General features: G+C 44.4%; 3 protein-coding genes and 1 non-coding gene across 4 annotated transcripts; 2 read left to right on the top strand and 2 right to left on the bottom strand.

Moving 5' to 3' along the window:
- Positions 1–438: 438 nt before the first annotated feature.
- LOC121053959 (NDR1/HIN1-like protein 13) lies at positions 439–1,622 on the bottom strand. The gene has a single exon (XM_040522661.1). The coding sequence runs from the start codon at positions 1,500–1,502 to the stop codon at positions 684–686; it is 819 nt and encodes a 272-aa protein (XP_040378595.1). The 5' UTR covers positions 1,503–1,622; the 3' UTR covers positions 439–683.
- A 1,793-nt stretch (positions 1,623–3,415) lies between these two features.
- On the top strand, positions 3,416–3,487 carry TRNAD-GUC. The gene has a single exon. It is a non-coding gene; the product is annotated as a tRNA-Asp (tRNA).
- A 118-nt stretch (positions 3,488–3,605) lies between these two features.
- LOC102720410 (ras-related protein RABH1e-like) lies at positions 3,606–6,827 on the bottom strand. The gene is made up of 6 exons (XM_006649475.3): positions 6,485–6,827; positions 6,284–6,354; positions 5,791–5,879; positions 4,723–4,834; positions 4,153–4,243; positions 3,606–3,895 (listed from the first exon to the last, which is right to left on the bottom strand). The coding sequence occupies exons 1-6, from the start codon at positions 6,599–6,601 to the stop codon at positions 3,731–3,733; spliced, it is 645 nt and encodes a 214-aa protein (XP_006649538.1). The 5' UTR covers positions 6,602–6,827; the 3' UTR covers positions 3,606–3,730.
- Positions 6,828–20,204: 13,377 nt separating this feature from the next.
- LOC102720124 lies at positions 20,205–21,797 on the top strand. The gene is made up of 2 exons (XM_006649474.3): positions 20,205–20,515; positions 20,654–21,797. The coding sequence occupies exons 1-2, from the start codon at positions 20,294–20,296 to the stop codon at positions 21,164–21,166; spliced, it is 735 nt and encodes a 244-aa protein (XP_006649537.1). The 5' UTR covers positions 20,205–20,293; the 3' UTR covers positions 21,167–21,797.
- The last annotated feature ends 3,454 nt before the right edge of the window (positions 21,798–25,251 follow it).

The raw sequence follows: 25,251 nt of genomic DNA, 5'->3' as shown, positions 1-25,251 counted from the left end.
AGGTTAATTCAATAGTCGGGTTTGCTTCAAGATTCAGAGTGAGACAGGTGTCTGATGAAATGGCATGGAACCTGAAAGTGAAGCAGTGCCCATGATGATGCATCAACCCTAGATATGATAAACTCTGCACCTGCAGATTGGAACAGTGAACCTGCTACCATGTGCGTGCCATGCTGCTGATCTTAACGATCAATCATGGTCCTGGCTGAATGCATTTCTCGGGTTGAGCTTACACGGATATCAACGTCGACCGAGAGCCATCCATGTCGGCAGCGCATAAATTTACTGTCACTGTCAGCCACCATGCCGATGCTCTAGCATGGTTCCTGACAAAGCAGATCGATCTATTGCAGGGTATTTTGTTGCTTCGTGTTGGACTTGAATATACTTGCATTTCAGGCCCAAGGGCCCAGTAACGAATCAACGAAGAAGTTCAGCCCAAAATCCCAAATGTAGTCTTTCTTTTCGAGAAGCCCAAAGAAGATTCCAGCCCTGCACCAAAATCGGTACAGTGTAGCCTGTGCCCAACGAAGACGTCCAACGCGAACATTGTCCACAATTCACCCAAAGTCCAGGGTCCGAGAATTCTGTTCGTAAACAAGTTACACACAAATCTCATCGAGAGTCTGACAAATTTTACACGAATTCGTATGACTCTATCCAAGCTTGGTTTGTACACGCCGTCAGTTTCCAAAGCTGCTCTTGCACGTTTGCGACGAGATGTGCACGTCTTTCCTCAGCCCGGCCGCGGTGACGTGGCACGACACGGCCAACGTCCTCCGCGCGAAGCCGAGCGCGCCGACGTGCACCTGCACGGCCATCTCGACGGACAGCTCGAGCTCGACGGCGCCCTTGGAGCCTCGGAGCCCCTTCTCCACCGCCTTGGGCGCGCGGCCGTCGTGCTGCAGCCCGTGGAGCAGCACGTTGAAGTCCGTGGCGTCCTCCCCGCCGTCCTCGGGCTCCCCGACGTCGCCCTTCGCTAGGGTCGTGCCCTTGTGCAGCAGCTTCGCCGTGGCGCCGCCGCTGCCGCCGCCGTACCACAGCGCGGTCACCTTGTTGGGGTTGATCGCCGTGAGAAAGAAGTCGTAGTCCGTTCGCGACGCGTTATGGACGGAGAGCTTGTCGACGACGAAGCTCGGCGCGTCGGGCCGCAGCACGACGGAGGAGAGCGCGGCGACGGCGCCCAGCAGCAGCCCGGCGGCGAGGACCGCGCCGAGCGTGCGGACGGCGCCCGACGAGCACGGGGAGCCCTTGCCGCCTCCTCCTCGCTCCGTCCGGTACCGCTCGGCGAGGTAGGCGTTCTCGGGGGGCGGGACGCGGTATATCTGGTCCTTCTGGACCTGGACGACGTAGGTGTCGCGCGGGTGCAGGCGCGCGGCGGCCGAGGGCACGGCGGCGACGACGGGGTCGAGAGGGGAGCCGAAGGCGGTGGAGACGGCGCCGGAGGAGGCGGCAGGCTCTGGCGAGGCGGGGGGCACGGGCATGAGGGCCCTCTCCGCCATGCGAGAGACGACGACGCGGGGAGGGGAGGAGGCGCAGCGCAGGGAGAGGCGGAGGCGGACGAACTGGCGGAGGACGTCGCATCAGGCGGGGGCGGGTGCCGCGCGGGCGATTTGGAGGGAAAAGAGGAGGGAGGAGCAGCTAGCTAGGAGCCCGTGCGCGCCAACGGCACACGGTTTTAGCGACCTGCTCCTATTGTTGGAGGATGGCACGACCTGGTCAAGGCCTCCGGCCATGGTGGTCGCGCCGGCTTTCTGCCATGCCCGGCGCGGTTGCATTGCATGTCGCCGGACGCGGCGCCCGGCCGGCGGCGTACGTGGTGGCCTGGCCCAGCCAAGAAAATCTAGCCATTAGCCTGCTTGGAGGAGCCGAGTTTGTGGGCTGGAAATCTAGCCATTAGCCCAACTTCGTGCAGTTTCGTAAAGTTGGGCCGAGCCAACCTGCCTACAGGTTTGTCGAGCGTAATGCTAGGCTTTAATAGGAATCAGTTTTTAAGTGATTATCAGGTTACTCTATCTTTAAAGTCAAGCGACCATACCACTAATACGTGGGCCTGACAACCCTAGGCTTACATGTCAGCGACAGAGGTGCGATCACTTTGAAGATAGAGAATCTCAGGTCTATTGTACCATGTACGTTTGGTTTGGTGCCAAATTAAAGCTTCCCAAATTGTATTTGGCAGTGTCAAATTTTAGAAAGGTTTAACCAATCTATGATTTTTGATTTAATAGGGATATTCGTGGGTATGCATGTTTTGTTTGTTTTTTCACCGTATCGTTATGTGTGATTTTTTTCTTAACAGTTTTATTGTAGTAAAATTGTATTTTATAGTTAAATAGCTTCCTAAGGCTAGAAATGTAGTAACCAATATTTAAACTAGCCTCAAGTTAGTAAAAAGGCTTTTTATAGTTATATGCATGATGATGATGATGCAAAAGCTCCTCACCCACATCTTTTTGCTTCCTCTTGTGCTTATAAGCTAAAATTTAAATTTTCAATCTTAAATTTGAAGTTGATTTTAGGAGTTTTTTCACCAAAGTTTATTTTCTAACCTTGGATCTTGTACTCACTAGTCAATGATTCTACATAAAGGATTGTGTTTATGTTTATGCTTTGAGATTAATTATTGATATATTTATTTATCTCTGCTGACATGTAAATCCACAAAACTAAACATTTTTCATGTTTTCTCTTATTCTATGAATTGTGTGATCCCATATGTCCTGGATCTGAAAAAACCCTTTTGCAAATGCACGTTTGGCATCTGGATTTAAAGAAAGTTATGTTTATCTTTCGGAGCAAAAGGTGGGCATCAATGTGATGGAGAAATGCTTGAAGGTTTTCCCACAATACTGGAATTAACCTCAGCGTCCCATTTTGAGCAACTGTTATTATGAATTTTGACGACTCTTGTGCAGACGAGGGTAAGCATTACCGTTATTATGAATTTTGACATTGCATTGTGTCGACATTTTCGTATCTTTCTATTCTTGACAGGGCCATCTACGCGACGCTCTTGTTGATACACAATCCTCCCTTGTGAGGAAGCTGTTCGGGCCAATCCAGGAATCCAAAAAAGAGAATCTTTAAGGCCCTCTCCTGGAGGTAAGAACGGGATGGGATTTGTAAATCGGTGGAACCAACCAAGGCGAGGTGTTTAGAAAAGAATCCATAGTGTCCTCTCCATGAGATGAGATGTGTAAAATATGTGGTACCTAGACTGTTATATTGTTATTTATGTGAACTAGCAGTTAAACTATATTGTATATGTCATACAAGCTTCAGGTTCAGGTGGTGGTTATGGTTACAAGTTATAACCAGGCTGTATAATCGTCTTATAGTTTTCGCAGGACGCCGATAACGCTGTAACAGTGTGTTCTGGTTAGTATAGAGCATTTTACTTCATCACAACAAGGTCGTTGTAGTATAGTGGTGAGTATTCCCGCCTGTCACGCGGGTGACCCGGGTTCGATCCCCGGCAACGGCGATGCTTTTTTTTTTTGCCTGTTTGTGCTTTGGCCACAGCGTACAAACTTCAGACAAATTTTTGCCTGTTTCAAAACTAGATGCCGCTGAAACTAGTACACAAAATCACTCTATACACTATTACACAAAATCACTATACGCGACTCGATACTGACAATCCAAACAACATGAGAATTCACTGAGTCTGAATATGTACTAATTTGAAGTCTGAAGCGCAACCAGGATTTCTCTGAATACAAAACTCTCAGCAGGAACAACCGCCAGCTTTCTGCTCTGCTTGTGCTTCTGCCCCTGAAGGTATTTGCCCGGAGGCAGCAGGTCGTAGGTTTATGTCCACCATGTCTTCCTGCCGTGCCGATGAGAGCGCGTCCATTCCAGGCAGCGATGCAGCGATCTTGCGGAACAGCGGCTGTGGATTCAAGTTTTTAGTAGTTATCTTTATGAACGAAGTTTTCAACAGTGCACCACATCATTTCATTTCTGATCGTTGGATCCAACGGTGCACATGTTACTTAACTAGATCTAATGGTGAGAAACGATTTGATACCTCGAGGTACCGGTATCTCGAGGTAAAAAAGAAGAATGGGAGTAAAACTATTTCAATAGCAATCATCAATTTGCAATTCAAAGTGTAAAACAAAATTCTGTACAAGCTAAAGGCTGGACCTTGATGTTGTATCCAGCTCTTGCGCTGGTTTCCAAGAACATAGCGCCCTGCTCCTGCGCTTTGGCCTCTCCTTCGTCAGTGGATACTTGCCTGGTGACAATCCAACGGGCAAAAATAGTAGGTAAGCTGATGATTTGTCTTAAAACAAATATTGCCATATGAGAATTGCAGATTACCCGTTGTATATTATACACTTAGTTTTCCAGGAATGAGAGCCTTAACCACTTGTCTGGACATGATTAATGCCAGATTGAATTGAAATTGTCAAATTCAGGACAGAGTGTTTCCTTGCAAATTCATTTGAACAGTGCAACTATTGCTTTCTGAACTGCTAAATATTTTTTTTTAAAAAAACTGCGTATAGAAGTTTATTAGAAAAGGCATTTTCAAGTTTATTATAGTTAATATTTAATTAATTATATGCTAATGACCAATTTTGTTCTGGTGCAGCTAATGGATGAGCATATAAGCAGAATCGAACACTACCTCAGTTTAACTTCGGGTGTGGTTGTTACCATTATGTAGCCTTAGTGAAATGACGATTACAGAACTTTTTGGCTCACACTAACCTCTTGTCAACAAGGTCTGTTTTATTTCCAACAAGGACGATGAGCACATCACCACCTCGTTGCGTGTTTACCTCCTCAATCCATTTCGATGTACTAAAAAAAGACTGCCTGTCTGAAAACAAGGACGATATGAGATTGCATATCAAATACTACTAGTTTAATTTTCAAAAAAAAATACTAGTAGTTCAGTGATTTTATTAAACTATCCGATGAAGTTTGTGTTACTATGTGTCGCACTAATTTCACACTATTTTTCACTTCTGCGTATGATTATAGGTCAAAATTTAAATTTGAAGTTGATAAGAAATCTATTCATCGTAGTTTATTAGTTAGCATTTACTTTTTGATTGCTGAGAACACGTATATGAAAATTTTATACATAAATTATTTATGTATAGTTAATAAGTGGTTTCGCTTATATTTATACAAAGCAAAACGATGGCTAATAAAAAGAGTTTTTTCATCATTTTTGAAAAAACCTCAGGGTACACACTTTTTACCTAATATTTATACTAAAATTCTTGCTACCTTGAGATACTTTTTAATAATGATAGAAAGAGTTTTGCTCCGGTCCAACAAAAAGTACCCAGTACCTCGAGGTACCAAATTATTTCTCACCATTAAATCTAGCTAAGTATAGATTCAACGATCAGAAATGATTTGGTACCGCAAGGTACCGATAACTCGAGATACTTTTTGTTACTTTTTGTTGGACTGAAACATACCCCTCTGATTAAAAAAAAAAGCCCTAATAAAAAACACTAGGTAGGAAGAATCGGCGTGTCTGATTGGATTACATGTTCAGAATTGGTGCAGACCTATTGTCAGAGCAAAAGCATTCAAGTTTCCGAGAGCTTTGGATGGCAAAGGATCACACGTTCTTTCTACTTTGTACTGCAGAAAAAAAAAACTCTCCCTACTACACCTTTTATATTACAAGATGTTTTAACTGTACCTAGATTTATATTTTATATATGTTTTTAGATTCATTAATATCCATGTAAATATAGAGGCAACCAAAACATCTACTGCTTTACTGATGGAGATTTGCAGTGGAAGTTAACTTGCCAGTCACATCATAAACGATCACTGCCACAGAAGAATCCCTGATGTAGCTTGGGATCAAGCTCCGGAACCTCTCCTGCCCAGCTGTATCCCTGCACATTGTCACCATCATAAAACTCTCCCTGTCCAAACCTCCCAGTTTTCACGAACTCAATTGTGCTGTGCAGGTGATTTCAGTTCATCAGGAAAGATAAAAGACAGCGCCTTTGATCTCCTTTCTATTGAGAATTATAATTTACCTCCAAAAAACAAAAACAAAAAAAAAAAACAAACGCAAGTGTGGGTGGAACAAGAGAGTGAAAAACCAAGGCTTTGAAACTAGATAGACACTACAGTTATAGGGTAATAAAGCATGTTATGCAGAGTAAAATCTGTGATCGGATAAGTAACAGCAGCTAAGCTGCAGTAACTGAATTTTCGTAAGCAGGACAAGCTTGATAAGCAGACTGTACTATTGTCTTGATAGGAAACAGAAACAGGAAAGCTTTTTAGATACCAAAGCTGCAGCCGGACGGTGCGATCCTCGAGGTACATCGTCTTGGAGAGGAAATCGATCCCGATCGTCGCCTGCGCACGCCGCCGCCGCAACAAGGCCGCAGCGGCGGGAACACCATCAAACCCATGCCCCAAAAACAACAAAACCGGAATTCGCCCGAGCGTAAGATCGATCCGGGGGCGCGAGCGCGACATCACCAACCTGGTAGGTGGCGTCGAACTTGTCGTACATGAAGCGGGTGATGATGGCCGTCTTCCCCACCGCCTGGTCGCCGAGGAACACCAGCTTGTACTTGGCCAGCGCCGACACCACCGCCATCGCAGCACGCCGAGAGCCCTGTCGAGCTACACCCCGCCCCGCCCTGATCGGTTCCTGCGTGTTGCGTGTCCGGGGACAATTTGGGCTTTCGATTCGAGTTGAGCTTTCTCGTTTTTGGAGCTCGGATGGACGCGTGCAGCTGATGGAAAGAAAAGAAAGAGAAAAGGAAGGTGAAAAGGAAGAGGAGATGGGTTGCTTTGAACGGAGGAGAGAGGCGACTTTTGCGTTTCGAAGGGCAAAAAAAAAAAAACAACAACAACAACAACGCAGTTGGTAAGAGTGGGAATACGTTCAACCTTGGGCAGTTCGGGCGTTGACTCTTTCCATGAATGAGCTATACGAAACTGGAACGCTGTATCTCATGTTTGAATTCGCTGCGATTTCGTTCAAAAACAGATGGTTTTGAGCTGTAACCGGCGTAAATTCGTACACGGCGACGGTTTCTCCGTTCCTGAGGCACGAGTTGCGTGTACTACAATACAAACGCAGTGGCCTACTCGACCAATTTGATCTCTTCTTCCGATGGCTGGAGGACCCACCACCGAGAGTGGATTCTAAAATCTGGAGCGGACATTCTCTCACTCTAAATAGAAAATTTTAAAAAATATAAAGATAGATTAAATATGAGTTCTATAATTTTTACGGTCATATTTGTTACCATTTTCTAGTATTGTCTACGTTCATATAAATGATAATGAATCTAGACACATATATAAATTATATACATTCATCGATAAATAAATTTAGACAAGGATCAAAAGTCTTATAATATGAAACGAAGGTAGTATAAATGGTAGAAGTCATATTTTAGATTGTATTTTTGTTGAGTTATATATTTAGTATTAATTTATATTTATAAAAATTATAATTTTAAATACGCCATTGACTTTTAGTCCACGTTTAACCTTTTATTTTATTAAAAAATCATATAATTATTAATTATTTTGTTATAATATAATTTATTGTTATAGGAATCTTAAGTATGCTTTATAGTTTTACATATTTAGATATAAATTTTAAATAAGACGAATGGTCAAGCATGTATTCAAAAGTTAACGGTATCATATAAAATAATATGGAGGAAGTAGCTATTTAAATGACATATAATAGATGAGAGGATATCCGTTTTAGAGTTTACAATAGTTTCCCACCTGAAACGGTGGACATGGGAGTATTCTTCGTCAAGTGACCGTCAAAAAAAAACTCAAAACGCACTACGGCACAAACAAGTGGTCCAAGCTCTGTCGATACGGACCACGATTCGTGCAGGCGCACCGGGCGAGCCCAAGCTGTTAGCCTGGCCCGTCCAACGCATGCCCGTCCTAGCTGGGCCGGGAAGTGGGGCCCGTGCAGAATGCCCGTGGATGTCAAACAGGCCGAGCCGAAGTACGAGACGGTCAGCGAGCGTGTACGGCCCGTGAGGAGAAGGTGCTTGCGCGCGCCTGCCTAACTGATTTGGTAGGGAAACTGTATTAGGATTTAGGATAAGCTAGAGTTACACTACGACTGGACAGTACACGCGTGACAGTAAATAAACTGTGCAGTATAAGAGCGGACAAACGGGACACGGAGGGATTAATTGGCACGCCAAAGTAGATGCGCATATATGTGCGTCTCATTTAACTGGCCGGGCCTGATAAACAGTGACCAAACTGTTCGTTAGTGTAAGGCAGCGTTTAGATTGCAAAAAATTTTACAAGAGATGTCACGTCACACGTTTGACAAATACAAAAACAAATTACAGATTTCACCAAGAAACTGCAGGACGAATTTTTTGAGCCTAATTAATCTGTTATTAGCACGTGTTGGTTACTGTAGCACTTATGGCTATTTATGGCCTAATTAGGCTTAAAAGATTCGTCTCACAATTTCTCATGTGACTGCGTAATTAGCTTTTTATTTCATTTATATTTAATGCTCCATTTATATGTTCAAAGATTCGATGTGATGTTTTTAGGAAAAAAGTTTTACAAACATGGGGGCATAATGACATATATTGTCAGCAGTCGCCATTCGCCATGCCCTCGATCAGCAAGAGGGTAGACAACTCGAGCGAACATATCTTTTCATTTATGTTTATGTTTATAAAGTAAAATTTAAATTTTAGTCTTAAATTTTTAGTTGATTTTAAAGTTTTTTATCGAAATTTATTTTTTAGTTTTAGCTTTTAGATTATTAAAATTATGTATATAAAATCCTTATTCACAAAATATTTTTCGTTTTTAAATACGTTCACCCCGAAGTGAATGGTTGTGCAGTAATAGGACATAGTAGAGTAGTATAGCCGCAGTCTCGTCCAGTGTTAGATTGGTAGTACACATATACATATACATACTGTGGCACTCGGCAACATGACATGCACGCCCACGCATGTTGATACGCCAGGACGTACGACATATATAGCCGAGCCAGAGGGAGGGTGATCGATGCGTCCATCCATGTATCCGCTAGCTGCTGCATGCACTTGATTGATTTCGCAGGGACAAGTCGCGTCCGTATCAACAGTGTGCGCGCCCTGGTGCCCCTGCGACCGCCCGCCCGCACGCACGCACGTCGCACGCCACGCATCAACCGCCGCGCGTGGTCCGGCCGTTCGCCGACGAGAGGGCGGGCGCGCGCCGGTGGCGGGGTCACTACGCCGTCGCCGCCGATGAGGCCGGCCGGGCGGGCTGGCGCAGCGGTGCACGCATGCGTACGGGGCGGCCGTAGTTATCGCCGCCTTAAATACGGCACCCAACTTTAGCCCGGTCGCGGGCAGGCGTCCGGCCGGCCACGCACCCTTCGCCGCGCGCTATCTAGCGTAGCTAGCTACCGCTGTGCTGTGCAGTGTGCAGCAATGGCGACTAGTAACTAGCCACTCCCCCCCGAATTTATTGTCTCGAGTATAATTGAGGCCCTCCTACTCCTGCACTGCACATCACCAGTCGCCGTACATACGTACTATCGAGTTAGCAGCAGTAGTAATTGATCGAGTAAATAGTGTTGTACGTGAGGAATTATTGTATTTGGAGAGGAACTGATCGGAGAAGTCGGTATCGCTTCTCCTGTATATGTGCATTGTATTCAGAATTTCAGATTCAGTCGTCGTCGCGCGTGTTCAGTTTCATGCATGCCATCTACTCAACTATGTGCATGCGTCGGCAGGTCATTGATCCACAGTCCAACCCCTAATTAATGGACGGTTAAGTTCGGCACGTTCATCATGCTCGGTACATTCATGCAATGCTACCTAGCAGATCGACTGCCTAACAGAACTTCATTTTGGCTTGTGCGGGCATGCATGCCAGTGTACACAGTGGATTTACACCTAACGAGTAATTACTTTGTTCTAAATATAAACATTTTTAGTTTATTTAGCATAGACAAAGATGTTAAAAGATTCTTTGTTACTTATTTTAGTGGTCAATTTTCTCACTTTTCAATTAATTATATTTTTCTAAACATATCATTAGCTCTACAATTACTAGAATGATTATTATATGAATCAATACAAAAATACTTATATAATAGTATAAATTTAAATTCTAAATATGTTTACACTTTGGAACGAGGGGAATATCATTGATTGAGAATAGTAACTAGCAGGAGTAGTAAAACATGAGTTGTTAAAAAAAAAAACTAGCAGGAGTAGTGGTGCTTGCATCTGCGACATACTTCCTTCATCCCAAAAGAAACTATATTTTTACCTCCCCATATGTCTACGGATATTTTATTTTTAGCAGCTATTATATTAGAGTTTGATAAAGTAAGGAATAAATATACTGAGATTTGAATAAGTAAAAGACAAATATATTGATATTTGAAAAGGTAAAGAACATTCTACTCTTTGTTAAGGGGCTGTTTAGTTCCCAAATTTTTTTCCCAAAAACATCACATTGAATCTTTGGACATCTAAATAAAGTATTAAATATATATAAACATTAAAACTAATTACACAGTTATGGAGGAAATAGTGAGACGAATCTTTTGAGTCTAATTAGGACGTCATTAGCCATAAGTGCTACAGTAACTAATATATGCTAATGACAGATTAATTAGACTCAAAAGATTCGTCTCGCGGTTTCCAGGCGGAATCTAAAATTTGTTTTATAATTAGACTAAGTTTAATACTTCAAATGTGTGTTTAAAGTTTTGATGTGATGTTTTTGCAAATTTTTTTTTGCAAACTAAATAACCCCTAAGTTTGCTTTGGATATGTATGTAAACTAAGTTAAAAATAAAGTTTTTTTGATGAGGAAATATTTCCGTAGCAGTTATTTCTTATGTTGTAATTTCCACTGTGTGCCGTGTGCATAGAGCTTTGTTTATTGTTTTTGTCGCTAGGTCGTGAAGCAGTTAAGATTGAATTTTTTTTTCAGATCAACACATCCGTTGGCAAGCTAGCGCGTCATATCCAAAAACTACATGCAGTGAAAGTATTCTAGATCCAAAAAAAACTAATAACTTTTACTGCGTCATTGCAATAGAATAAACAAACAAAAACCCATTATTTCTATCCATCGTTGCAATAGAATATACGGATTAAAAAACATGTATTTTTTTAAAGATGCGCGCATCAACAACAGGAAACTGAGGGTGCAATCAACGCCCTCTAACCAGTTGGGCAGATGCGTGAACAGCAGCCATGCATCAGGAGAGCATGCAGCAGCTCGCTCGATCGATCAGATCTGGCTGCCGGCCGGGCGCACGTGCAATCGATCGTGCACGGACATGCATGCACGCATGCATGGGCGCGCTGCACGACGATGATCCGAGACGGCCGCGCGGGCATCGATCGGACGGTTCAGGGAGACCTGAAGTTTCTGCTGCAGGTAGTGGCGGGTGGCGCGCGATCGATCGGATCGTCGCCATGAGCGGCGTGCGGCAGGCAGCTTGAATGGGGGGCGCCGACGTTGCGTGCGCGGATCGAGCATTGAAGCGAGAATTGAAGGGGAGTTATTGGGAGCCGGTGGGTTAGTCATCAAGCGATCGAGCAGCATATGCATAGACCTACACATACTTCCAGCACTTAAATGTTGTGCGATCGATAGACTCGGGTCGGTTTCTTGATTCTCCCCTCTTCCATTTCCAGGACCAAAAGACTTTCTTTCTCCCAAAGATGCAAGAGGCTTAAAATGACTCTCTTCTACATAAATCTAAGGTGCTCTAGTATGCATATGTACAGTCCCAGTATATACGTGCCGTCCACCCTCTCCTCTCCTACCTTGTTTCTTATTATCAGATATAAGTTATTGAGAAACATCATATTACTCTCTGAATTCTACCAGTAGAATAGTTATGGACCGTTGATTTATAAGGGTATATTAGTACTTTACTAATAAGTCAGTGATTAGGGGCATTGTTTGTATTTAGGATTTTATCAAATCCATTCATTTAATCATATCGCTTCATAGTATATATTTGACAATATATTTTTTAGTGGAAGAAAATGTACAATTTTACCCATCCTCCCATATTTTTGGATCATTATTCCCATCCATGTTTATACTACTGTCAAGTGATATCAGTGGCGAAGCTGCTTGTATGGAAGGGGGTTCTCAGGAACACCCCTTTGGAAAAAATTTTAACTAAAGTTTATGAATTTTCACTATATATTCATTCCTCCGATTCAAATTCAGATACACGTGGTACCCCTTCTATTTCGCTCTAGCTTTGTCCCTGAGTGATATGGTAGTAAAAATATAACGAACCATATGATATAATTAGATCAATCATAAAATATATTTGATAAAACTAAAGATTATTTTACTTTTTTGCTTTCGCAATGGTATGTATAGGATAAGTGAAAAATAAAGTTATCTTGGGATAGAGGAGGTAAAACTTATGGTCTAAAATTTGTTTAACAAATACGGAGTATTATTAAATGAAATACAGTGATGATTGAATAAAAATCAGACTTACAACTGCCATACATGGTGAGTACATGTATGTGTGTGAGAGAGATAAATACAGCATTCCAAGGTTAATGTGTACTGATGTTTAGCATGCATACCCAAGTGGATGTTTTTTTCCTGGCAAGCAAATTAAATGATTTTTTAGGAATAAAATGAGCTACAGTTAATGCGAGCGTACCCCTATGGTAAAAAAAAAACCTTGCCGATGTACAGCACCTTTAATTTGGCAGCATGGGGGTGTATGCACGGCAGCTTCTGATCATGGCAACCTCCGTAATATATAGAAACCGGCCTTTTTTCTCATTTCTGCCCAACCGATTTTGTTTATTTCTGATCGTCTCCATCTGCCAGCAATTACACCTCTGAGGCTCTGACACATGTCCAGCTCCCAAATTTACCTCAAGCTGGGTAGCAGGTCCAGGAGTGAGTGAGGCACACACTACACTACTCGTTCAAGCATCCTGGGGATCTTCAAAAGGGGAACACCAGAGTGATCATATCATTGCACACCAGCATTCACTTCGATTCCAGCGTCGCAATGGACGGAATTCACCGGCCGGCCTTCATACAGATCCATGTAAAATATTGATGATATCTATATCTATCTCGACTCGATGGGCGACAACGACTGGAGCGTAGAAGGAACATCTGCATGGCCTATCTTAGCAAGAACAAGTGCTGAATCTAAAGTGAAAGTATATGTCTAACGCCTCACACTGGCTTGCTAGTCAATATAAGTCATCAATGTTCCGATTTACAAATGACGAGAGAGCGCCACTGAAACAAATTCAGAAACTAGACGGTCAGGTCTCTTTTACGTGCTATTTCAAGGACAATTAGGTGAACCTGAAACGTACTGTTAAAAGCAAAAGATCGGTACAGCTAATTAAATCTCATCACTACGACTTTTTCTCCAACGCATAAAAAAATTGCACGTCAATAAATTAGAAGATAAAGAGTGTTGATACACGACGCATATGGCCAGACTGGCATCTAGCAGGGACCCCCAAGGAAAACAATGCAGGAGAAAGAGCCTAGACGCTACAAGCTAATCTCCCAAAAGAACGCCCAAGCGAGTGAAACACACTTGTTACGGTACGCTAATCTCCTAACAATGTGCCAAGGTATGCTACCCCAGCGGAGGACCACAGCAGGCCCTCTGAACGGATGGCTTGGAGCACATCCTGGAGGGAAGAAAGCTCGTGATCGAAAACCCGACGATTGCGTTCCAACCAGAGCTGCCAGGAGATGAGAATGACAAGGGAGTCAAAACTGGCCTTCAGATGCTTCGGAAGGAGGGCTCTCGATGAAGGCCACCAGTCCTGAAGATATGCACCCCTAGATGGAGAGATGGAAGCCCATCCCGCGATTGTTAGAACCAAGAGCCAGATCTGTCTAGCGAACACACAGTCGATAAGGATGTGGTTCGCTGTCTCAGAATCCTGGGCACAAAAGGGGCAGGCGGAGTGGGAATCAAAGCCGCGCCTAAGGAGCAGGTCTGCTGTCCAACAACGGCGCTGAAAGGCGAACCAAAGGAAGAACTTGCACTTTGCTGGGCCTTTAGCATGCCAGAGCAGATCAGCGCAAGGGAGGAGCTGCTGGCCGAAGAAGAAGGCCTGGTAGGCCGAGCGCGCCGAATAGCGTTGGTCACTGGTCCACCGCCAGTAGAGGCGGTCCTGAGACCCCGACGAAAGCCGGATCTAATGTACCGCATCCCAGCGAAGGAGAAATTGGCTGATGACCGGAACAGTAAGTGCCCCGCGGAGGTCAGAGATCCAAGCGTTGTTCGCGAGGCCCGCGGCGACTGAACGTTGGGTCCGGATTCGATGGGGGACTAGGGAAAGCAGAAGCGGGGCCAAAGCGACGACCGAACGACCACCAATCCACCGGTCTAACCAGAAAAGAGCAGTCTCCCCATCGCCAAGCGAGAAACAAGTGGAAGCAGCGAACATGTCAGAGACAGAACGTTCAGGGGGGCTTTGAGGCCCGCCCAATAGGGGTGCCTTGAGTGCTGCAACCAGAGCCAGTGCAGGCGTAGAGCAAAGCCGGCCGTACGCAGGTTATGAATGCCCAATCCCCCAAACACCTTAGGGCGACAGACGTTCGACCACGACACTCTGCATTGGCCACCATGGACTGAGTCCGAACCCGTCCAAAGAAAGGTGCGCCGCTTTCTGTCGATGGCTTTCACCACCCAGCTGGGCAAGCCGACTGCCATGGCCATATGGATCGGGATAGAAGAGAGCACTGAGTGGACAAGAACGGTCCGTCCAGCAAGGGAGAGGAGCCGACCTTTCCAGGGTGAAAGGCGGCGAGTAACCTTGTCGACCAATGGCTGTAGGGCTGACCTCGGTAACTTGCGGACTAAGAGAGGAATGCCAAGGTAGGTGCAGGGAAACTCGGAGATCCTACAGGGGAAGGAGGAGCGGGTCAGCTCAAGCTCACTGGCCGAGCAACGGATCGGAGTGATCGAGCACTTGGAGAAGTTGGTGCGGAGGCCCAAAGCAGAACCGAAGACGGAGAGAATGCCTTGAACGAACTCAAGGTCCTGACGAACGGGGGAAAGAAACAAGACTAGGTCATCTGCATAGAGGGAGGCCCGATGCCGGATTGCCCGGTCATTGAGCGGGAGAAGACCGCCTGTCTCCGCAGCTTTGCAGAGCAACGCATTGAGCACCTCCATGACCAAGATAAAAAGCATGGGGGAGAGGGGGTCCCCTTGGCGGAGGCCCCTCTGGTGAGGAAAACGAGGGCCGGGAACCCCGTTGATCAGAACACAGGAAGAGGAGGCGCCGAGGATGACAGAGATCCAGTCGCGCCACCGTTGGCTGAACCCTAGGTGGGTGAGCACCTCCAAAAGGAAGGGCCAGCTGACCGTGTCAAAGGCCTTCGGAATGTCCACCTTAAGGAGAAGCCTGGGGGTACACTTGGCGTAGAGGGCTCTGGCCGCGAGCTGAACGTAGCGAAATTTGTCGTGGATAGAGCGGCCTTTGATGAAAGCGCTCTGGTTCACCTCGACTAGGGCATCGAGGTGAGGGGACAACCGGGTGGCGAGGATCTTGGAGAAAAGTTTTCCAAAGTTGTGAATGATGCTGATCGGCCGAAAGTCTACCACATCGATTGCCTCCTCCTTTTTAGGCAGAAGGGCAATAAGAGCACCATTGAGACGGTCAAACCCTTGACCATTGGCCAAGGCGAGAGAATTGAGCGTTGCCATGATCTCTGCCTTGATCACAGGCCAACACGCCTTGTAGAAACGGCTTGTGAAACCATCTGGGCCGGGTGCTTTGTCAGATGGCGAGGATTTGACCACCGACCACACCTCCTCTTCCGTGAAGGGGTCATCCAGCCCGTCCAAAGGTACAGACCGCAGACCAAGAAACTGCAAGTCTAGCGCTAGCTCGCGGTTGACACTCAATCCCAAGATGCTGTGGAAGTGAGAAGAGGCTAGCTCCTGCAGCTCCTCGTGAGAGGCGGCGCAATGAGCACCTTTGCGAAGACGCGAGATAAAGTTCTTCCTCCTCCTAGCTCTGGCGTGCTGGTCGAAGAGCTCGGTGTTGGCATCCCCTTCCTTGAGCTAGATCAGACGCGAGCGCTGGCGAGCCAAGGTACGCTCAAGTGACGCGAGCCCGAGGCATTTAAGCTTCAAATCTCTCCTGAGCCAGGCTTCTAGAGGGGAGAGTCTGCGGTTCTCCTGTGCCACATCGAAGCGAAAGACTATCTCCTTTGCCAACATAAGCTGAAGTCGAATACTGCCGAAGTGGCGATCGCTCCAGCTCTGCAGACTCTTAGCCGTGCTAGAGAGGCACCAGGCTAGGGCGGCGACTAACTAATCGCATAACTACATGTTGCACTAAGCACTCTATAAAGTATAGCTTGCAATTTGATTGTTCAGAGAGCTTTTTTTGCCACTAGCATGCACTAGTACAACACACAACTTAGTGTGATCATAGTTTATGGTTATTACAAAGGTCTCCGAAACCGTCGTCCGTGGAGCATGACTATCACATTTTTTTGTGGTTTTGCCATTTTTTAAAAGATAATCATGATAATTATGGTTTTCTCGACAGGCATACCATCAGTTTTGCTATGACTAGAAACCAGACGAGAGAGAGGGAGAGGGGAAGATAGAGTAGCAATTGCATTTGCACCGGCCGGTCAGCCATCATAGCAATCCAACAGAGGTCATAAAGGCCACGCAGCTAGTTTCATGGGCGAGGCAGGGCAGATAGATAGATAGATAGATAGATAGATAGATAGATAGATAGATAGATAGATACATGGATGGGATGAGCAAGATGCAGGGAGGGGCAGGGTGGTAAATTGCGTGCGAGGGGGGTGTGTTTAAAGAGCCGGAACGAGGGGGGTTGGCCGAAATTTATTCCGAGCAATGCGTCCTTGTTTTAAATTTGGGGTTAAAAGCGGGTGTTGGGCCGCTTTAAATTGGAGTCTCTCCTCGCGACCCAAATTCGGAAGTCGGAGTTATGAGAAGCAGCTCCCGCATTCAATCCGGACTCAACTGTATCCGCCTCCGTCTCTGGCTCCGGCTCCGGCTACCCGCCCGGCGTGCCTCCCGCCGACTCTTGCTATCAGGCGATCGGTAGACCGGGGCTCCTTTTAATAAACATAAAACGGAGAAATTAAAATAAATATTTTTAGCAAGTAATTTATTACTAAACCATCGGGCAAAAATTTTCCAAAACTGAACCTTTTAGTCAAGCCAGTGTTGGTGGCGTGGCAAAACAACGCTGCCACGCCACCTCATCGGCATGGCATGGCGTGGCAAGCCGTTTCTCCATGTTAATGTTGTTGGCGTGGTCAAAAGGTTCGTGGAATGAAAATATTTTCTTCGGGGGTTTAGTAATAAAATTATTTATTAAAAATGTTTTAAAAATAAAAATTTCTAAAACGGAGGGGTGAATTAACACATAATTAATTAAATATTACTACATATAGAAAAGCTTTTAAAATGGATCCATAATATTTTGAAAGTAAATTTTTCATATTTTTTTTAAAAAACACATCATTTAATGATTTAAAAAACGTGCGTAGAGAAAACAGTAGAGTTTTGGTTGGGAACGGCCCTGCCAAACGCAATGTCTTCCTTAAAATAATTCGGCCCCACAATTATAACAATAATTGTACTATGGAGAGTATATTTTGATGAGTAATTTTACCGTCCATACCGAGTGTGATACCAAAATTTTAGTATTAAATTTTGGTATCTGTTGATACCTAGGTAACATAAGATATCAAATTTTATATAGAAAACAGTGGTACTTGTTGGTACCTCCTCAAGGATGGGAAAAAAGCTCTATTTTGATCCCTTTCATTTCCTACCAAAGATTTTATATTTTTCACGGCATGTTTTTATACTAATTTTATTGCCTAACTTATAAAGTTAAATTTTAGCTTAATACCTCAATTAACTATTGCAGGTTTAGATAACCCAGAAAATCAAAAACAAATCTCATGACGGGTCCTATATGTTTTGAGTAGAGGATATAATCCGAGACCTGATCTTTGTACTCTGTGTCCCTGCTCCTGCTGCCCTCGGTTATGTGACACGTGTCCCTCCTGTAACGGTCAGGGACTAAACAGTGTTTACCTGGAGCCTGGCCGTAATAGATCGAAATGATGATGATTATTAGGTTATGCGCGCATTCAAGCAGTGCCGAGATGGAAGGAAGGAGTGGGGATGGCTTGTCAGGAGAACAATTGAATTCTGTTGCTGCCGGGCGTACTGCTCATCGATCGAGTGGCACTCCCCCTGCTATGATGAAACACAACTACTGGTTTGCACATTTACTGCTGCTCTCCCAGGAGCAGAATTAGATACAGCTTTTAAAGCGGCCCAACTGGCTTGTAGTACTAGGTCAATCTGTGCAGTAGGCGCCAGTAATAATAAACTTATTTCGATCGAATTACGCCCTCCATCGATCATACCTTCTGGCTATCACTACAGTACGTGTATCGATCCATCCTAGCTGCTGCCCTCACCGCCCGGCGTCTGGTATATTAATTGAAGTATTTCGACTGCATCTTTGTAGATATTATCTACTGCTTGTATGTTTCTAGCTTCTCCGACTCCAGTTTTCAAAAAGAAAAAAAGCTTCTCCTACTCCTACTGATCATATTGCGGCCACTAATTACACAACCACCTTGGATTGCTTCATAGTAGGGAAAAGATCAAAGGTTGATTAAAAAGCAAGATGAGATATCGATGGAGGCTGGCCGGCCGGCCGGCAGGCGCATGCGGATTGTAGAGAAGAGCTGGCTAGCTACTACGACTCCTGCACGCACGAAGACGAAGGCAATTAATCGATCGCTCAGGTGGTAGCTAGCAATTGCATGCAAAGCTAGCTATCTGGATGATCCTGGCATCTTCCCGGCCGGCCGAGCCGCTGCACTGCTCTGCTCGATCGATCGATCGCTCGGTCGCTACATGATTCTATCCATTTCATGGCAATGAATGCGGTCGCCGTGTCGTGTCCACAGCCCCAACGGAAAGTTGAGTCGCCTCCTTTAAATGAAGGGGTTTTTTTTCAGTTGGCGCCCTGCCCCCGTAATCAATAATTAATGATACAAGCTTTCGGCTGAAGCATCACGATTAACACACGACACACTAGCCCTGCTCGATCGGCTAGCTGGGGCTCGATCGGCTAGCTAGCTCGCGCGATGGTAGGAGGAGATGAGCTGAATTGATCGATGCATGCGAGCCATCGATCGATCGACGGGGATTCCAATTCAATGCTGTGGCAGGATTAATGGCGGTGATGGCGAAGTTAAAAACGATGGGTAACTGGAAAAGGCTTAGCGCCCCCCATGCAGCGCGCGCGTTAACCTTTGCATGTGAGCCGCGAGAGCGACCGATCGATCGATCGTCGTTCGTTCGCGTACCCGCCGGTCCATGGACGATAGATCATGGATGCGCTCGTACGTCGTGATTGGCCGGAGTAATGGCCACCCGCGGCCGGCGCTGCTAGCTAAATTAGAGCAAGGTAACCGCTTAACTCTAAAATCTTTTTATGTCATTAATTAATATAGAGATAACTTGTTATGTACAAACTATATAGCCTGTTTTTTCTCTCTCCTTCACACCAAATAAATATGACATGGCAACTTTTAGGATCCATTTATATCACTTTTTTACTAGCTTTTACTAGCTGCTTCGTACTACTTTGTTAGCTGACAACTTTTTGATTATTTTTTATCATCTATTTTATTCAATGATTCTATACAAATATACAAAATTATATTTTTTTCTTAAAATTTATTTGGTATTAAATCAAATTATAATAAAGTAATTAACAAATATATATAATTTTTAAACAATATTAGTGACTAAACAATCTAAAAGTTCTATGTCAAATTAAAAAAAAATCGACGGACCAGTAATAACTATTGCACCGTGACGGGTTAAATTAAAAGCCGGTGGTGGATAACGTGCGTCGTCGCGAACGCAAACGCGACCGGAGTCGATCGATGGAATGCGATGCTGATGCAGGCTGCTGCAAGCTGCGGACTGACCAGGCTGATCTGACCAGTAGTAAAGTGTGTGAACATCTCGTGGGCCCCGTCGCAGTGTCGACTTTAAGATCTTGGCTACCACTTCCGTGCTCTTAAATTTCCGACGAGCCTACCACCTCCCCCCCGTCCCGCCACTATATAAGCCCCCACCTCCCCGGATCGAGCTCGATCGACGAACACTCTATTACTAGCTCGCTCGCGCACGGGCCCGACCGGAGCCAAGTACGTGTTCGCGTAGCTGCTGCTTCTTCTTCTAGCGCGCGGATCGATGGTGTCGTTGCAGTCGGCGCTGCTGCCGGAGGCCAGGCGGCCGCGGCCGCCGTGCCTCCCGCTCGTCGATGCCGTCGCCGTCGCCTCCACCGCCACCAGCAAGAAGCGGAAGCGGGACGGCGGGGACGACGGAGACGGTGAGCGTGGCGAGGTCGGGATCGAGCTCAGCTTCGACGCCGCGCCGCTGCCTCTCGAGTGGCAACGCTGCCTCGACATCAAGGTACGTAGTACGCCATGCATGCCCATGCGCCGCGGCGCGGCGCTTTGACGAAGCTATGCTAGCTAGCTAGCTAGCCGATCGTCGATCGGGCTCGTGAGCGCCATGCTTAACTCCCTCTGATTTTGCGGTGTCGTGCAGTCGGGGCAGATTCACTACTACAACACGAGGACGCACAAGAGGACGTCCAGGGACCCGAGGGCGGAGGAGCCGGCGCCGGCGCCGGAGTTGCACCACCACCGCGCCTCGCCCGCGGAGGAGGAGGAGCAGGCCGCGAATTATTGCGCGCCACCGCCGGGACTGGACCTGGAGCTCAACCTCACGTTCGAGCCGCGCCGGGTGCCCGTCCAGGAGATCAAGAAGCCGAGGCGGCCGGTCGCCGAGACGACCACGAAGTTAGCAGCTGCAGTGGACGAGGAGAAGGTAGCGGCGCCGCTCGAGCTGCCGGCCGGTGGCGCGTCAAGGGAGATGGTCGCCGCCGTGTGCACGCGGTGCCACATGCTGGTGATGATGTGCCGCGAGTGGCCGGCCTGCCCAAACTGCAAGTTCGTGCACCCAACGACAGCGAACCAGAGCTCGCCACCGCCGCCGCCGCCGCCGCCGGAGCCGGTGCCGCTCAAGCTCGGTCTCCAGCTCCTCTGCTGCAAGGACTAGCCATCAACAACAAGCACCTGATCTGATCCAATGCCCCAACACATGATCATGATCAATCGATCGCTCGTCGTCTCAAGCTCCTCGATCGACCAGTGCAACGGCTGTCGTTATAGAGCGCATGTACGCCGTAGCTATCTATACACACAAATATTGTCACTACGTAGCTGCGTCGTCGTACAAGTGCAATAACCAAGCAGTGGTAATTAAGGCCACTGTTAGTGTACGTACGTAAGTAGATGATTATTAGGCGGCTTAATCAAACAAGGAAATTAAGTTGTTCGCAGAGGAGCAAGTGATGATCAATACTCCTAGCTAGCTAGCTGGTGACCGATGGGCGATGGTGAGGTATGAATATATGATGATGATGATGATGTGTAGATATAAGTGCAAATATAAATGTAGCCTGGAACTTTGTGGGTATGCGTCACTAGCTCACCAGGCTCACTTGCCCGTGCATGTGTATTGCGAATTTCGATCGAGTTGCTTGCTCATCGCCACTATATGTGCGTGTGTGTGCATTGTAGAAAGTTGGTTGGCTGTTGGTGAGCAGAAATTTATTGGTGCCTGCGTGCTTATGTTTTGTGTAGTAGTGCATGCTGTTTCTGCGATGGAGCTGCATTGATGGACACCCCCAAGATAATGTTATGTTCCTGTAGGACATCCGCCATTAGCGAATTGAAAAAAACAACTTAAATGTCACATAAGAAAAAACGGTTGAATAATTAATAGGCGTATGCAAAAATACTCCGACCACAAACGTCTCTACGCGACCGATCGATCACGCAGCTTCAGTTCGACATGAGCTGCAGTTTCAGTCGTATGGTCTGGGCAGGGGATTTTTCAGGTCTTCTTTTCTGTCAAAAAAAAAAAGTTCTTCGGAGGTGCAGTAGTACAAATATAGCTGTATATGTACTTTTCTAATATCAAGCCAAAAGGTGGCATGCATGTTAAGATATGCGTATATAAAGTTATGAGCTAATCTGGCAATGGATCAAATTGGGTTTCTACGAGTTTTAATGCGCCTCATTTACTAGCTAGATGGCGGATGCAACGAACTGTCCTATCATATATTGAAGTGCAATATATATGTTGTTGCCATCTCTGCATTGTCATGACAATGAATCTAATTAATTGCATCTATCCAAGCGGTTTCACGAGATAAACAAGATGGATACACGCAATATTCTACTCTATATATATATACAGGAATTGTCATAAATAGTGTACACATAGATACATAATCTATTTGCTTTACTGATATAAATCATTATATCACATTCAGTCCTTCCCCTCTTCATCAGTTTCATGTGTCCTGTACGTTTATACCCTGATCTTTTCATTTAGAGTTTTTTTTTTCATCCTTGAGTAGGTACCTCATGGTACCTCTTATTTCTATGTAAATTTTGGTACCTTCTAGTACCTAAGTAACAAGAGGTACCAAAATTTATATAGAAAAAATGATATCTCTTAGTACCTTCTCAAGGATAGTAAAAATGCTCTTTCATTTATGTTTATTCCTATATACCAAAGTTTGAATTTTTAACTTTAAATTTAGAGTTGATTTTGAAATTTTTTATTGTATTTTATTTTTTAGCCTTGGCCTTTAGGCCACTAAGAACACACATATAAAAATTCTTGTTGATAAAATATTTTTTGTTTACAAATATATCATTTAACTTATCATTACTAGAATAAGCGAAAACTGATTTTTATCTAGGGTGGGGATACACAACTATGGAAGACTACTGCTCCCTCCACTCCATATTATAAATTTTTTTGAGTTTGTCTAGATTTATCCCTGTATATATATCTAGAATCATTAGTATATATATATAAATCTAGGCATGAGCAGAAAGTCTTATAGTATGGAACGGAGAGAATACTTAAGATTTCAGAACAACAACAATGACTAATTACTGCATCACAAGTTCACAACATTTTTATTAACCCCAGTCATCCTAGTCAGAAACTCCTCTGATCTTCAACTCAAAACTTTTAGATGTTTATTTCTTATTAATTAATAGATTTATTATCTTATTCTATATGGTATCCGACGGCCTTTTCTTTTGCACTAGCCAATTAAATATTATCGGTACCTGCACATATATAAGCATGATTCCGATTCCTTGAATAATTTTTAAGACAAACTTGTAACATCAAAATCTGTTTCTTTCCTTCTTGTACTTGGGCCGGGCATGCAGAGGGTGCAAATATGTTGGGTACAGGTAGATATTAGACATCTTAGTATATCCTAACCAACGAAACATACAACCCAGTTGGAGTACAAATTCGGGTTACCGGGGATACAAACACGGGATGAATAATGACCACAAGTGGACTTGAGTAGGCCAAATAAACTTTAACACCCAATCGGAGCTTTTTTTTTTTTTGGGGGGGGGGGGATCATCAGCTGTTATTAGTATTATCAGATATCCCCTTTAATTATGAATTTTGATGACTAGAATAAAGTTTGGTTAAAAGTTTGAAGTTTTGATGATTAATTTCATATTAGAACAATTTTATTATGATAGTAATTTTCTAGGCAAAACTATGTATAATATCTTTTGTTTTTTTAATCTTGTCCTAAATGCCAAGTATAATGTTTATAACTAAGCATAGTATATGGTATAGTAAAGATTTATTCAGCTTCCGATCTGTCTGGTCCACGAACAACTAGCATCGTGTATGATTAATACAACCGCAATCTAGAAATATAAATGTATTTTTGAGCACTCAAAAATACAAATTTGCTAAGAAAGAGATTGTCTTTATGCCATTTATTAAATGAGATATAGTTGAGTGTCAGAGTACATTTTCTATGATATGGACGGAGAAATTTGAATGAGGGTTGTTAGAGTTAAAAGTATAGTACTTTATAAATGAACTCTCTTTTTAGAAAAATTAAACACTAGAAATGCATTTTGTAGGGTCTATCTCCAACGCCTTTTACTGATATTGGAATTAAATTGACACCATTAATGTATTTTTATCAGACGACTTTCCCTTTGAAGTGGCGAGAGGAGGATTCCTATTGAATTGCTGATTCTTTGAATTATTAAACGATTATGATTAAATTATACTACCAACAATATTAGATATAGTAGAAATTTGAAGGGATAATATCGCCCTTTTTATTATGATCTTTATTAAAAAAAACAAAATTACAAAATGTTACTAATCAATTAATTAAAAAAGTAAAAATACCTTTTTTAATCAAAGATTAGTTATACAGTATGATACTACCATTATACTGCACCAGAAAGGGACCTTTTTGGGACCAAGAAAAAAATGAATAGTTAATCTAGTGCTGGATATACCTGCTCGACATTGAAATGGATTCTTAACTAAGATCTTCAATATACGTTTCAAGTAGAACGGGCATCAAGTAGTAATAAGTTTATAACCATACATGTCGTCATCATCTTCGGGTATGTGAAGGGAACTTTTACGATACACTCAGAATGATTGAACACGACTTGTTCAGGTGGCTGGTGTTCCACCTCTGAGGAATGTGGAGCAGAGAGGATCAGATGATCAGAGTGGCAATTATGAACGATGAAGAGGTCTAGTTAGGGCCTTAATTCTGAGAGAAGCGAACAAATTAATAAGGAGGGTGGGGGTCCAAGCAGATACTTAACTACTACAGTACTACTCCAGCATTCTATATAGTTCTAGGTGAGGTAGATAAAAATATTTATTGTAAACTTAACTTGAGCAGCTAGCAAGCATTTGTGACTGATATTATTGCTTAATTAATTTTAGCGGAGTGAATTAAATTGCTGGCCGCCTCCCCGCCGGGCAACGCTCCGGCGCTGTGCGGCGATGTGCACATCTGCAATCGCCTTTTGTTTCAGCCTCACTCTTTTCAGGTTTCAGCTATTGTCGGTCAGAAGAAATATCTTGGGTTTCCGCCAGTAGGAGTGACAGCATGCATGACAGTAGCTGGGAATGGTAATTGTTCCAACAATTTGACGACCAGCAGATGCTGAAGCCTGAAGGATCGAAAGGATACTGGTTTTTGTTCGATTAAACCGCATCAGGTTCTCTGTTCCAACACTTGAAAAGTTGAAATATACAGGCACATA

Source organism: Oryza brachyantha, chromosome 3, assembly GCF_000231095.2.
Source record: "Oryza brachyantha chromosome 3, ObraRS2, whole genome shotgun sequence".
Lineage (NCBI taxonomy): Eukaryota > Viridiplantae > Streptophyta > Magnoliopsida > Poales > Poaceae > Oryza > Oryza brachyantha.
The sequence above is the reverse complement of the archived record's forward strand: the minus strand, read 5'-3'. Positions and strand labels throughout refer to the sequence as shown.

Excerpts from the sequence above, each read along its gene's own strand:
- LOC102720124 (XM_006649474.3), top strand. The coding sequence starts at position 20,294 with ATGGTGTCGTTGCAGTCGGCGCTGCTGCCGGAGGCCAGGCGGCCGCGG. Across the intron at positions 20,516-20,653 it reads AACGCTGCCTCGACATCAAG|TCGGGGCAGATTCACTACTA; the intron begins GTACGTAGTACG and ends GGTGTCGTGCAG.
- LOC102720410 (XM_006649475.3), bottom strand. The coding sequence starts at position 6,601 with ATGGCGGTGGTGTCGGCGCTGGCCAAGTACAAGCTGGTGTTCCTCGGC. Across the intron at positions 4,244-4,722 it reads ACAGACCTTGTTGACAAGAG|GCAAGTATCCACTGACGAAG; the intron begins GTTAGTGTGAGC and ends GATTGTCACCAG. Across the intron at positions 3,896-4,152 it reads GAGCTGGATACAACATCAAG|CCGCTGTTCCGCAAGATCGC; the intron begins GTCCAGCCTTTA and ends TTGAATCCACAG.
- LOC121053959 (XM_040522661.1), bottom strand. The coding sequence starts at position 1,502 with ATGGCGGAGAGGGCCCTCATGCCCGTGCCCCCCGCCTCGCCAGAGCCT.